The 14,452-nt window shown below is 37.9% G+C and overlaps 2 protein-coding genes and 1 long non-coding RNA gene across 4 annotated transcripts; 2 read left to right on the forward strand and 1 right to left on the reverse strand.

Moving 5' to 3' along the window:
• Positions 1–6: 6 nt before the first annotated feature.
• On the forward strand, positions 7–6,500 carry LOC113668236 (ATP synthase F(1) complex subunit alpha, mitochondrial). Its single transcript, XM_027184120.2, has 11 exons — positions 7–134; positions 1,133–1,211; positions 1,421–1,590; positions 2,318–2,658; positions 3,001–3,065; positions 3,451–3,534; positions 3,823–3,974; positions 4,386–4,553; positions 5,222–5,386; positions 5,849–5,993; positions 6,142–6,500. The coding sequence occupies exons 1-11, from the start codon at positions 75–77 to the stop codon at positions 6,369–6,371; spliced, it is 1,659 nt and encodes a 552-aa protein (XP_027039921.1). The 5' UTR covers positions 7–74; the 3' UTR covers positions 6,372–6,500.
• Positions 5,127–12,323, reverse strand: LOC113668245 (uncharacterized). Of its 2 annotated transcripts, XM_089202709.1 has the most exons (5): positions 12,106–12,301; positions 9,594–9,946; positions 8,987–9,178; positions 8,096–8,449; positions 5,127–7,567 (listed from the first exon to the last, which is right to left on the reverse strand). In XM_089202709.1, the coding sequence occupies exons 1-4, from the start codon at positions 12,215–12,217 to the stop codon at positions 8,120–8,122; spliced, it is 987 nt and encodes a 328-aa protein (XP_089058835.1). In that variant the 5' UTR covers positions 12,218–12,301; the 3' UTR covers positions 5,127–7,567; positions 8,096–8,119. The 2 variants fall into 2 exon arrangements, with proteins under 2 accessions (XP_089058835.1, XP_027039932.2); XM_027184131.2 differs by lacking the exon at positions 5,127–7,567 and having other exon boundaries at positions 7,591–8,449; positions 12,106–12,323.
• Positions 12,324–12,362: 39 nt separating this feature from the next.
• Positions 12,363–13,279, forward strand: LOC149046830 (uncharacterized). The gene is made up of 2 exons (XR_016185531.1): positions 12,363–12,610; positions 13,049–13,279. It is a non-coding gene; the product is annotated as an uncharacterized LOC149046830 (long non-coding RNA).
• The last annotated feature ends 1,173 nt before the right edge of the window (positions 13,280–14,452 follow it).

Raw genomic sequence — 14,452 nt, forward strand, 5'->3', positions numbered from 1 at the left:
TCACGTGGTCTGATACACTTCTCTCTGGCAGAGGTAGCAGCGTGGACATTTGCCGGAAAATAGTCTTTGCAATCATGCTTTCATCACGACTCACGTCCATTTTAACGAGAAGTTTGGCGAGAAGAACACCTCAGGTAAAGTAATCAGTTTGTTAAAGCCCTTTTAGGTCCATGTCCCAGTCGTATTTGACAAATTAAAGTCGTGAAGGAAGAGCGCGGCCTGGTTGCACCGTGAATCGGCTCGTAATGGTTCAAGGGATGCAGCGATCAAAAGTTCGGAAATTTCCCAGTAATAGGCGACAAAGTCTAGGGAAAACTTTCTTTGATATCTTATTCGAAGAAGTGGATTAAAAGAATAACTCATTGCTCTCTGAAATTTCTGTTGTCCATGGAATATAGTGATGGAACATTTCCGTAACTCAATATCAATGGTTTTGCAGTCCAGAGGGGTGTACCGGATAACGCCGTGAGCCGCATTTACTATTGGTCAGCTACCCAACTTGTAACCAGAAATGCAATTGAGTTTCATGTCTTTTATAAACCACATTTTATCTACTTTGCATAATGTTACGGCACATTCCGTTAGTAAACGTCAAGACTTAAATCTCGCATATGCTAAGTCTTCCTCAATTTATTAAGGGGGCTTTTGATGTGGCCTTCATCGTAACCCTGTGTTTATTGGAAGGTTACGAGAATGGTAGAAGGAATTAAATCCAACTTCTTAAATTTTTCCAACTACTGTGGAAAAAACAATTTTTAGTGTACAAAACATGTTTCAATAATTTTAGGTCATTTTCAGTTACAAATGTTTGTTGTACAATTGGAATTTCATTGTACAGTTGGTTGATATCCTTTATTTTTTCTCTGTTCACTAATGTAAGTGTTGGGAGAATGCAACTAGCTCAGTTTGTAAATTGAGCCAGAGGAGAGAGATTTACAAAATTTGCAGTTGCAGCTCTGCACCCATACACTCTATCAGAACTGTTGAAAACAGTATCAGGTAGAATTATCTGCATACTTGTTTCCAATCAAAATATGGCTTTGGGTGTAGTGTAAAAATGTTGTAGACTGAATGAAATAACATCTGCAAAAGTGTTACAGGCTTTGTTCCAATTTGAGTTTCTGGTTTTCAGATTTATCATGGATCCCTTGGTGCAGTATCAGTTGCTGTACGAAATATAACATCATCTAGTCCACACTTTGCAAGTAGTGGTAAGTTAGCTAGTAATGATTTGTCATTGTTGACTAGTGTATATGTAATTTTGGAAAATGCTTTTTGAGATTACAGAGAGGTGGGCAAGTCACCACTGAAATTTACTCCATGGGGCAGGGATATTTTCTCCTTAGAATCCCACACAAAGTTACTTGTGCTTACTGCTTAAAGCTGATATGTATGATACAGAATTATTTCTGTGTTTCAGGGACTGCAGAGGTGTCTTCAATCTTGGAACAAAGAATTTTAGGGTCTGCACAGAAGGCTGAACTGGAAGAAACTGGACGCGTTCTGTCCATTGGTGATGGTATTGCTCGTGTTTATGGCCTTAAAAATATTCAGGCAGAAGAGATGGTGGAGTTCTCAAGTGGTCTCAAGGTAAAATGCTGCAGCTGCTTTCAGTGACCATCACACTGGCATTTTTTCTTGTGTTTGTGACAATTTTCATACCTTTTTACCATGAGCATTAACTCTTCCTCAGTTTTGCTGGAGATGCTTGCTAATAGTATTATGCAGGTGTTTGTTTGTACCACATATTACCTAAAATGTTGGGCACTTTTTTGTTTTTCTCATTAGCTCTTGTAATATGTATAGAGGATATTATGTGGCAGTGGATAAATACAAATTTTATCTTTGAGTGGTAACACTATCTTTCACAAGCGAGCAAAGTGAGTGAGAGATCTTATCAATGTGAGAAGACTAATTCTAACCACAAATGGGTATATTATGTTCTGTTATTCTCTGGATATTGACTGCATATTTGAATCATAGGTAATTTCGAAAATTGCAGAATGCAGAATGTATATAAACTTTCACAGAAAATTTACTTTAACATCTGACAAAAGGATGCAATAAGGTGTCACTACAAGTTAGAAGGTTGAATTCAATTACAGTGATGTTTGTTAGTTTAAGAAATCCTTTTGTAAAATGTAGAACTGCTATGTGGTAAACCCTTTGTTCTGACAAAGACATTGGTATCTGCACATGTGATGACAAAAATGGTACATTCACTATGCCTAGTGGAGATATCATATCTCTGAAACAGGAGAACCTGTGCTGTTTCATCCATTTCTACATTGTAATTAGGTTTTAAACTTAATTGCAGGGTATGGCTTTGAACTTGGAACCTGACAATGTTGGTGTGGTGGTATTTGGAAATGACAAGCTTATTAAGGAAGGAGATGTTGTAAAGAGAACAGGGGCTATTGTAGACGTACCTGTTGGGGAAGGGATGTTAGGGAGAGTGGTAGATGCATTGGGTAACCCAATTGATGGCAAGGGAACACTGGCTGACACCACACGAGCTCGTGTAGGAATCAAGGCTCCTGGTATCATTCCTCGCACATCTGTGAATGAACCTATGTTGACTGGTATCAAGGCTGTGGACAGCTTAGTTCCTATTGGACGAGGACAGCGAGAACTTATTATTGGAGACAGACAGACTGGGTCAGTTGCTTTTACTATTTTATGGTGGAAATCACTTTCAACTAGTTCATGTAACTATATCCAGTGCTACTTTAGTGTGTCTGCATTGGAAGCATGTTTGTGTTGATTTAAAGAGAAATTGGTAATAATGATGGACTCAGTTAAATTTCTGTTTTTGGAGAAAAATAGGTTATGTGGCATTAGTACATGGAGTACAATTTTTAGCTGAACTGAACGAGATATGATAAGTTACTTGATATCTGCTCATTGATAAAAGAGAATTTAGTTGAAGGGATATTTGTACATATGAATTGTGGCTTTGTTGAACAAGGTAGATGTGATTGGTTTTGCTTGATTTTTTAGCAAAACTGCCATTGCTATTGATACCATCATCAACCAGAAGAAATTTAATGAAGGAACAGATGAAAGTAAGTGTTAAAATAACTATTCCCAGAAAGTGTATTAGTCTGAAACAAAGTATTGTAGTGTTATGGTATAGCTTTAGTGACAGTTTCATTTACTACCATTTTTTCATTGGTAATGTTTATGAATGACAATTGCATCAATTGTTTTGCCAGCTTCAAAAATTAAATAATTGTGCTTAGAACATTTGGATCTCAAATAGCAGATTTTCTTTAGCTTTTGTCCCAAATTTGCTTACCATAGCATAATTAATGTGATATTGGGTTTCAAGGGCATTTCTCAAGTTTATCAGGGAACTCATCCCTATTAGTTAAGAGCTGTCCAACAGTATTTAAACCAAGTTTGTTTTAAAATATTATTGTTAATGAAAATTGTTGGCACATTCTCCAGAAAAGAAACTCTATTGCATATATGTGGCTATTGGACAGAAGAGAAGTACTGTTGCTCAGCTGGTGAAGAGATTGACAGATGCTGGTAAGTTCTGTAGTTTCTCTTGGCCTTGCTCCAGATTCTGTTGTAACATTTGTAGGACTCTTTAGGTGAAAAAGTAGAACAAGATTGGTTGCTTCTTTTGTAGAAACGTGTCTTTTCAGTGTGTTTTTATAGAGAGGTGGTAGTCAGAGAACTTTACAGCCTATATAGCAGTTGATGATACCTTTTTAGAATAATTTACTGACAAAACTTTCAACAAACTTTGTTGAAAGGTAAAAGTTGACGAGTTTGGGACCATTTTTTATGCAATGAACTTTTAACTCTGTACAGATGCTATGAAGTACACCATTGTGGTAAGTGCTACTGCCTCAGATGCTGCCCCTCTACAGTATTTGGCTCCTTACTCTGGTTGTGCTATGGGAGAATACTTCAGAGACAATGGAAAACATGCTTTGATCATCTATGATGACTTGTCAAAACAGGTATGAATGATGTGACTTGGAGATTATTTTTAACTTTATTTATTTGACCTTTTCATACAATGATATAACAATCTCTGTGGCTCTTCACTGGCTGAAATGGATGGCTTCTTGACAGGGTATAAAGATCAAAGGTATAAACATCAGTTATCATCAATTTGAGAGGGGAGCTGATTGTGTAGAGTATTTTCTTTAAAATTGCTCTTGTTAGGAAAAGGAATGGGTAAGGGAAACAGTTTTTCTATTTTTTCCTTTTCAATTAAGTGGCTATAAGTTTTTGGGAGAGTAATTATCCTATTTAATTTTTTTTTTAATTAAATAACTTGTCATGTGGTCATGAGAGCCCTGAGCATTTGCAAATATAGGGTTTTTTTTAGCTGAAATAGGAAAACATTATTTGATTGTCTTTTACAGGCTGTGGCATATCGTCAGATGTCACTTCTATTGCGTAGACCCCCTGGTCGTGAAGCCTACCCAGGTGATGTGTTCTACCTTCACTCGCGTCTCTTGGAGAGAGCAGCAAAAATGAATGATGACAACAAGGGAGGTTCCCTGACTGCACTTCCAGTTATCGAAACTCAGGTCATAGAATTACATTTTTTTTCCCCTCCTTTTTCAATATGTTTTAAATCAATATGTTGTGAGTCCTTTTGGGGAAAGAAGAAAGAAAAACTAAAAGGAAAAAAAACAGCACAACCTATATGGCAGCAAGGGCTTCTGTTATTAAAAAGCAATGTCCAAGCTGTCAACTTTTTTAACCTTGGGTATGTAGTGTTTGTTTCATCTATTGGCTCTTGCCTTCCATAATAATACTTGAAGACAATCCTTTGTAATCACTATAAAATTGAACAGTCTTTCATCTAAACTGTTTTGTTGCCTAAGTATAGGTAATCAGGTGATTTTGAGGGAAATTTTGTTCAAAGAGACTGAAAAAAATTTGCAATTGCTTACATAGATACAAAATTACACAAGAAATCATGTCATTTCTTATTTATGATATACTTGAGAGAAGGAAAAAAGAAAGACAGAAATTAAAACCAAGTGAAACTTGACAGCATTAAATAATAGTTCATTCATAATTTGCACTTGTGTTATAAATTTGCCCCATGTTACACTAGAAATGCACAATTCTCTAAAAAATTAGAACAAGACAAATTTTTCATGTACACATTTATTATTTGATAAACAAGGCCTTGCACTTATACCAAAAGTTGTTTATTTGTTTACTTCTGTTTGTGTTGTACCAACAGGCAGGTGATGTGTCAGCATATATTCCAACCAATGTGATTTCCATCACTGATGGTCAGATCTTCTTGGAGACAGAGCTGTTTTACAAAGGTATCCGTCCTGCTATCAATGTGGGTTTGTCTGTGAGCAGAGTGGGGTCTGCTGCCCAAACCAAGGCCATGAAACAGGTATACTGACTCATCTCACTCTTTTCTTTTCTTTTTTGTAATAATTGTTTTTGTTATTATTATTATTATTATTGTTTATATCATCATCATCATCATCACTATTATTATTATTTTTGTTTATTATTATATGTATCACTGTTATTATGTTTATTTTAATTTCAATCAAGGATTTTTTAGAGGTCATGAGTTTACTAAGGATCTTTGGTATTTTACTAAAAGGCTACAAGTGGGTAATAACCTACACTGGATGGCTCGGCCTTTTATCAGTTGGCTTGGTTCACAAAGTGCAGACTATTTACTCTGTTGAAAAACTGAGCAAACCAAAGGAATTGTGTCAGCCAACCCCATCATCATCACCACCAAGCTGAATATAAAGAAACACTGATTTTATTTCAATCTTAAAACCTTTGGCCTTTGTTAGAGTTGTCCACAACAATTTAAAGTTATTTTTCTGTCCATCAGGTTGCTGGATCCATGAAACTTGAGCTTGCACAGTATCGTGAAGTGGCAGCTTTTGCTCAGTTTGGTTCTGATCTGGATGCTGCTACTCAGTCCCTCCTCAACCGAGGTGTCCGTCTCACTGAACTTCTTAAGCAAGGACAGTACGGTAAGTGACTGAAAGGTCTAGCTGATGTATGCACCCTTTTATAGTATTTTATTTTCTACATTCAGTGTGTAAGACATTAGTGCCCTTGCCGTGGGGGTCTTTGTAAATTCATTTTCCTGTTACTTATTAGCCGTTTTCTTTCTGGCAGTGCCAATGGAAATCGCAGAGCAAGTGGCCGTGATCTATGCTGGCGTTAGGGGTCATCTTGATAAGGTGGACCCTTCCCGCATCACAGCGTTTGAAGAAGCTTTCCTGAAACACATCCGCACATCACAGAAGGATCTTATCGAGACCATCAGGAAGGAGGGTGTCATCTCAGAAGACACAGATGCTAAGCTCAAGAAGGTCGTCACAGAGTTCATCGCATCTTTTGAATAATTTTTCTTAAAAGTGTTAATATTTTTTTCAACCGCAGCTTGTGTTAAATGTGCCCTTTTACGAAATCAACTTGCCAGTTGTTTTGGCGGTGCTAGGAAAATAAAAAGAAACTGGACTGGAGACAAGATACATGCTGCGTCGTGTTAACAGTGCTTTGTTAATAAACTACATTCATAACTGTAGATTCGTACAGCAGAGTGTAGTATCCATCCGAATCGACCTGCGACCAGGATTTCCTGTCTTTTTGCAGATCGACAAGGGCTAACAGCTGAGCCGCCTCTTGCTTTCTCTGGAAAGCCAGACTGGGAATCAACCTAGGATCAAATGGGAACAGCTTAATTCGCTGTGCACTTATAAGTAGACTACAAGCAGCCCCTCCTTCTTAGCTTTTTCCGTTTCGCCAGGCAAAAGCAATCTGTTAATTTTTCCGTGTAATTTGCGGTAACATGTAGGGGTCCTCTCAGGTAAACCTTTCAGAGCAAGGGCCACAGAATGCCGTTGACTAAAGCAAATCGTCCATGGGAGTGATCTGCTTCTGTTGTTTCTTCGTACAATTAATTCTACATCACAAGGCGCTTCGCTTTCCCAACCACTTCAGAATATTGATTGTGTAAGGTACCACCCTTACACTTGCCCAGCCTCCTCTCCCTTCCCCAACAACCTCAAGACAACCACGCCAGCAGGACCTAATTATTGGCAATACGGCTCGTGTGTTTCTTCGCCCGTGAGGAAGGGTCTTTAAGGGGTCTGGCACTGGACCCCATATTACCGTCGTGATGTTATGAATAGATGCATTCATTTAAATAAAAAAAAAAAAAAATGCGTAAATAACTTGGCAGTTTGTCCCGCGATGTTGCCTGCCTCTTTGTGAAAAGTACCTATAAGTTCTTCATTAGGGCGGAATAATGACTGCTATCTTCGATTCACTTTAACCAAGGTCTTTTCCACAAGCGACAGCCATCATCGCAGATCAACGGAACCCTCCAGATCACCTTTGCACAGTGTGTCGTGCTATCATGCACAGATCCCCGACCCATACGAGCCGCAGTGAAAATTCCCCAGTGGACTGGGATAGGGGAAGAAGGTCACGCACCATTGAGGCACGGAGAGTTGTTCTCATGTGGAACAAATATTTTAAAATTTGTCCATTGTGGTCAATTTTCTTTGGTTGGATGGTCGACCAAATCCTGTGGATGCTGTTTCGTAAAAAAGAACGATGTTTAAAAATGTGAAGTAATCTTTTATCGATAAATACATATAAAATACATGAAAAACCGAATACATTCACGGTTAAGCTAGGTAAAGAAAACTGATGACAATGAATGCCACACAAATGGGTAACGCGTAGGACCAACACTTAGCTAAGTCCTATTTACAATTATGCTGAAACACTCCAATGTAAATCTTGGTATTAGTAATCAGTCATTATTTATTGCTAGGACAGTTAATTGGCAGTCAATTTTCTATAGCCCCACCCCCACCCCCCCCCACCCCCTTTAAACTCTGTTAACGACAATCAATTCCCTCCTCCTCCGTTTCCCTTTCCAAACCACGTTATCTCCCCAAAACCCTCTTCCTACCCCCACCGAAGCGAACGGTCCCTGATCTCTTTTTCGATAAACTTTTAAAGGGAATGAGATGGGGTTGACTGTCCATGAGAACAAGAACAAAGAGATTTTTATCTCTATCGCTTAAAATTTAAAACCACATTTTACTAATTCTACCTAGTAAAGGCCTTAGAAGAAAATTCAATCGTCAAAACCATAGCCTCTTGTGGATTGAAATCTTTGCAGTTCTTTTCTAACCGTTTCCTTTTGCTGATCTGTCCAAATCACATTGTAACGCGTTTTACTGGCCTCTGGATATATTCTCTTAGAACAATCCTCGATATATTTCTGATAGCAAGTGAGGTGTAAAAAGTGACAAATTCCCAGCAGAATTTTCTTTGGTTCTTTGATCAGCTCTGAACTGTGGATCTCATGAACTTCCCCGGGGAGAACTTTCTTTAGTTGATTGTTTTTTGCCGCCAAAGCCATGTATTTTGCTATTTGTTTATCCAAATTATCGGTATCATTGATCTGAAATCGAATGTAAGAACAATTTATATGTTACGTTTGAAATTCATCATAAGTATTTTAGATAGTGATCACAATAGTTAAGTGAAAGCGGGCAAAAGGGACCCTAAATATGAAAAACGAGGTAGAAATGCAACTGCTGACGTTCGAGAGCTTATCTCTAAAATATACGAAGATAAGAAAAGTAGTGAAAGATGAACAGTTCATTGGATTCAGAATCAGTTGGGGACAAGCGTTTTACCATAGTACAGTTTAAGGAATCGATCATTTTGAGGATTTCAAGCTAAGAGGTTACTATAAGTGACCCTCATCCTCGACGTATTTGATCAGAAAGAAAGATAAACAAACAATTTGGCGTAAACAAAATTACATAAACAATATAGAAGTGGTTAAATGAATCACTGTCTGGACCAGAATTTAACTTCCCTGAATACTTCCCGAGTTGTTTGTGGCTTGTTTTTTATTTCAGCAAGAACTTATTAACACTTTACAGTTAAATATAAGGTAAGTTAAAAGCCCACGGTCAAATAATTTTATCACCTTCTCTCCGGCGTCCGGTCTCTTTTTCAGATCTCTTAGCATCATGGTTGCAATGTTGTCGTAAGGATTTCGGATGACATGAAGAAACTTCATCGGGAGTTTGAGAACTTGGTGAATTTCTTTTAGTACTTTCAGGTTCTCTCGTTTCATAAGTCGTCTGGTTGTATGACCACCCTTCTTAGCTCCCATTACCTATTCGTTAATGGAAGCAATTATCACTGTAAGGAATTGAATACAGTTAACTACCTTATCACCAATAAGCTTTTCATAGACAGCCACGACATTTAGATCTTTACACTTATGACAAGGAACTGCAACATTATTCTTTGGGGAAACAGAGACATACGGCGCTGAAGCAGATTCAAGCAAATTTTGGCAAATAATAAGTCAATGATATTAAAAAAATAAAATTATATCATTACGTACAATCCAGTGTACCATGGTCTTCAAAAGAAAAAACTTCCGTATCAAAACGTTTAGCACTCACGACCCTATGAGGGGATTCTAAGAAGTCAATTGTTCCCCCGGCCGGCGCCATTAATCAATGATTGACTTGCACCCAGGCTCTAGAGAAGGAATGCATAGGGATGAGGCAACTGGAACTCACCAAAATCTTCTGATTAAATGTTCCCTGCCATTGGCCTGGCACTGAATAATTGAACCGATGTGGGACCGTGGCCGATCGGTAACCGGTATCAGCTTCCATTTTAGAGTTCAGGTACAGCTGGTCAAATAGGTAATACTTGTTTCTGTTGGTTTTAGTCCACTTTTGCCATTCACCAATTACATCAAACTCATTTGCAACCAAGGCGTTAGGATGAGCGTCTAACAAGGAGCTGACCAGGGTGTGGCCACTGCGAGGATAGCCGATGAACATTAGAAAACTTTCCACACCGTCATACAGTTCACGATTAAGTTTATCCTCATTTCTGATCCCATATTGTCGTATTCGGCGTAAGCCTTGAGGAACAAGAAAATTTACATTTGTGTTAAGTCACTTACGCCTGGATGTTGCAACAAATGTTTAACGTTACAGCCGTTCAAGCACTGAGCACCAGCTTCATCTCGGTTAAATAGTCTGTAGCGCGAAAATTAATTAAGATTAGAAATTGTAACCCTACCAGTTTCGCTTGTTGCTTACTTCATGTATCTAAACTGTCAGGTACCTTCATGCTGTCCTATAACAATTTGTCTTTGGTATCGTTGTTTACTACCTTTTGTTCACACTACCCTTGTTATCTACCTAAGCCTTCTGTGTATTTCTTTGTTTCTGTTGTAGAAACCACCGGTTGCGATTTTATGTTCAATAGGAACTGTAAAGTACGGCTAAATAATTTAGATGCGTGGAATACACCATGACTATAAGGTTTTCTATTGCTATAATTGGTACATGTTTGTATTTAGTTATACATACAGTGAGACAGTAGGGAGACATAACAGCATCGACCTCAACAGCTGGATACGATAAAGTGATATCCGACATACAGCTGTTTCGAGAAAGGTTGTAGGAAAAACGACAGAACTGAACGCGACAATGTCGAAAGGTAATCTGGGTATCTGAGAATCAATGAACTTGGATAAGTCAAATAAATAAATAAATAAATGCAACAAACCCACGATGCTTGGTCCTTACAGTGATGTTTCCTTACATTTTCCTAAAATTTTGAAGTCAAAGAACCGTGACCAGAAAACTATATACAATACCTTTCGGGGTTGTTGCGCGCTCTTTTACGCTTTTTTCCGACAACGTCGCTCGAAACAGCTCTATAAAAGTTGTATGCGCTATGTAGGACAAACTGTGAGGTCAAGAGGGCTGCATATTGGCCGAGGTGTAATTGAGGTCCATGAAAACGCAAAACAAAGAATGAGGCTAACATCCAGCCTTCTTGACAAAACAAGCTTGCTCAATGAAGGATTTGTCACATTGCAAAAATATTTCGTTTAGAATAACTTGATTAGTTCTGAGTGTTGAGCAATAAATGAACACTTATCACTCACGAAACTTGTTCAGCTATTTTTCTTTGTTTTGACTGTCTTCTCCAGCTTTTCGCGAGTCTATGGCAGACATTGTGTGACAATTTGTTGGTCAGCTCTACGGAATTTTCTTACTTCTTTGCGCGGGATCAAAGCAGGCAATTCCGAACAGGAAAGAAGGGCTCATCTTGTCCGCGCGGGTAGCCAATCAGAGATTTAGTTCCATCAAGATGCACATTGTAGTAATTGTTTGTTTGGTGTGTACTTAAGGTGCAGTGGACCTTGCCACGGAACCTTTTCTGAACATACTTAGATGAAGAAGGAAGGTATCTGATAATGAGCTTACGGGTAATCGCAGATTGGCCTGAATCTTACGCACTTTATCCTTTTTAATGCAGAATCTGTCCACAGAAAGATCAAGACTATTGTCTTATCAATCAAACATCTACACCTGACGATTTTTTTTTATGAATAGATAAGAATTTGTCGTAAACCGACTAAGGGATTTTCTCAACCTTTCAGCTACATTGTTCTTTGTTTGTTTTTTTTTTTCTCGCAACGCTACGCGAGAGCGACAACAATCATTTGTGAAAGACCAGGAGAGAAAAATCAGTAACCCGACCAAACCCAGATCGAAGAACGTCGGAAATGAATAAACAACAATTAAAATCAAATCAAGACTATCCTGGGAATATCATAATACAACTAGAAAAGACTTGCGTTACTCTCTGTTCTTAGTTAATAATTCCCATCTAAAATGAACGTGAGAAATCGCACATGGCTCCTTGCCGTAAAGATTTTAAGTCAATCACTAGTGACGAGGAGGAAAACCGGGTAGTATAATATGGCAATGACAGTTAAAATCCATTAAAATCTAGTTCTTGATAAAACATGGGAGATATCGTCCCCACGATGAAAGAAAGAAGCCAATCGAATTTTTTCTGAAGTGTAAAAGAGCCGGCATCAGTCATAATTTCATCTTTGGATATGCAGTGACAAGGCATAAATAAGTTACTAATATTACTGTAAGGAATGGTGGGTGCTTGACTGACTTCCTGTAGATCATTCCACTTAAATTATTTCTCTAAATGCAAAGTTGTTTGATGAAGAGGTGAGTCATTTTAAGACAGTCGGCTTGAACATACCTTTCCTTCCCCCTAGTTTTCTGACAAGTAAGTCCTTATAATTTGTTGACATTACAAATACAAGAGCAACGACAGAAAGTACAGTAATCACACACCATAACCTTCGATTCATAGTTCAATTAATGAATCGCAGCGTATCGAAGAGATGTGTTTGTGTGATGATAATGAACATGACCTCAGAAATGACATCTGATCCAAAGTTGTGCCTAAGTCCTACCGGCTAAAGGTACGCCCGAGGAGTACTAGTAGCGAGGATTAGCGGAAATTGTCAGCTATTCCAATATGGCGGACGATTCTAGTTTTTACCAATAGTTAAACGACGTGATTGAACCAGACATGAACATTATAACATGCTGTATACGTGAAGAATACATTCTTAAGTTTAAATCAAGGAAACTTCGCTAAATTTTGTTTGGCTGTTTCCTTCACCCTTGTCGATCTCAAGTTTCTTGTTCAACAGAGTTTTAGCTGAACACTGTAGCCGATAAGATCTACGCTTGCTAAGGTAAACAAAAGTTATGAATAGTATCGCCACTATAATGCCCTTGTCATAGTGCTACTGATTGGATAGATCCTCAAGATGAAATTTCTATTGTCTTGTACCTCTAGCCGGTAGAATCTCAAGAGACTTAGAATATACTACCGGCCAGAGGTAAAGCTTACATAGTCGACTTTGCCCAATTTTTATTAGGGTTAAATTCGTTTGCTCCACACTTTACTTTTCTGCAAAGTGCCTAAATTCTACCGGCTAGAGGTACGCCCGAGGAGCACTAGTAACGAGTTCCCGAGTCGGGTGATTATCGGATATTGTCTGCTAGTGCAATAAGCCGACTATTCCAGTAACATCATTTGCATAAGTTTTTTGGAGAGTAATTATCTTATTTAATTTTGTTCAGGATTTTTTGGCTGAAATGGGAAAAAATTATTTGATTGACTTTTTCAGGCTGTGGCATATCGTCAGATGTCACTTCTATTGCGTAGACCCTCTGATCGTGAAGCCTACCGAGGTGATGTGTTCTACCTTCACTCGCGTCTCTTGAAGAGAGCAGCAAAAATGAATGATGACAAAGATGATAAACTTAAATAAAATCACACAGCATGAAAAGGTTTTGCTAACTTGTGCCAGGAGGGTTCATCAAAGGATAATTAAGTGGAAATACAAAGCTAGACGGTATTTGTTTGTACACTTTCTGAAATATTTTCACTTTTAAAATCCTGGGAATTTCACTGATCAAATAGTTTGGAAGAGTGAAGATTACTTCTCGACTTATTCCAGCTAATCCCTTTCGTTCAATGTATGGTGTCACCAGATAATGACCACTGCTTCATTTTATTACATGTCCTTTTAAGCTTTTGTAATGTGCACTTATCATCTTTAGTCCATCGACGTATTTTAAACTTTTCTTTGCAGCATTTTTAGAATTATCATCTCGGACTTAGAACTCTACCTCAACTTCACCATCCGCGTGCGTTTTGACCGCGACAAAAACGTACCATGGCTTTCCCTTTATCCCAAATTTGTGTTTCAGTTTCAGTTTCAATTTCAATGCACTGCTACCTTTTACCTTTGTTGTTATGACACTATCTGAGGAAAACATTGTTTAAGACTTTTAATTCAACTTCCAGCCTCAGTAATAACTTATTCTGTGCATCGCTAAACTAGGAGGCCATTCAGACTCTTCGTTACCAGCTCTTGTTTGCAGTTCGTTTCAAACGCTATGTGTTAGGAAAAATACGATTTTGTGAAGTTTATAAAATGAATATGCAGATTGAACTTGATTAGTGGCGTCTAATCGTTGAATTTATCTTTTATTATCACAAAACCATCCGAGCAAACAAGAATGTTTACCACCTTACCATAATCACTTCTTAAAATTTAATGCTCTACTTCCTTTGACCTCCGCTGTTATGACACCGTCTGAGGAAAATATTTTAAAAGGAATTAAGAGTGTTGTTATTTAAATTCACTTAGCTAGCGATTTAACACGCCGGCCGGACATCTTTTATTTTCCATCAGGTCTTCTTAATGGCTTCATAAATACAACTTTTTTACGGAGCAATCGTGTTTGTTAAAACAAAGTGACTTCACTAAAGGAAAAATAACCACAAGTCTTTCCCTAAAAATAACCCTACCCCCATATCTCTGGTAAACGCCTCTTTTTAAGAACAACAAATGCTACGTTGGCGAAATAAAATTCAGGCCAAAAAAAAAATATATAGACAAACAAAAGGAATGAATGGAATGATTTTAATAATTTAATGCCACAGTTACATTAGATAACAAGTCAGAAACCTTTAAAAACTGTTCGAAAACTACAAACCCCTTACTTGCTCTCTTAATGTTGAT

This window comes from Pocillopora damicornis, chromosome 4, assembly GCF_964200805.1.
Source record: "Pocillopora damicornis chromosome 4, jaPocDami1.2, whole genome shotgun sequence".
Classification (NCBI taxonomy): Eukaryota; Metazoa; Cnidaria; class Anthozoa; order Scleractinia; family Pocilloporidae; genus Pocillopora; species Pocillopora damicornis.

Bases quoted from the DNA above. Each gene is read 5' to 3' on its own strand.
- LOC113668236 (XM_027184120.2), top strand. From the start codon at position 75: ATGCTTTCATCACGACTCACGTCCATTTTAACGAGAAGTTTGGCGAGA. The intron at 3,535-3,822 runs GTAAGTTCTGTA...AACTCTGTACAG, and splicing joins GAAGAGATTGACAGATGCTG to ATGCTATGAAGTACACCATT. The intron at 5,387-5,848 runs GTATACTGACTC...TCTGTCCATCAG, and splicing joins AAACCAAGGCCATGAAACAG to GTTGCTGGATCCATGAAACT.
- LOC113668245 (XM_089202709.1), bottom strand. From the start codon at position 12,217: ATGAATCGAAGGTTATGGTGTGTGATTACTGTACTTTCTGTCGTTGCT. The intron at 9,179-9,593 runs GTGAGTTCCAGT...ATTAACGAATAG, and splicing joins CATTTAATCAGAAGATTTTG to GTAATGGGAGCTAAGAAGGG. The intron at 8,450-8,986 runs GTGATAAAATTA...ATTCGATTTCAG, and splicing joins GACCGGACGCCGGAGAGAAG to ATCAATGATACCGATAATTT.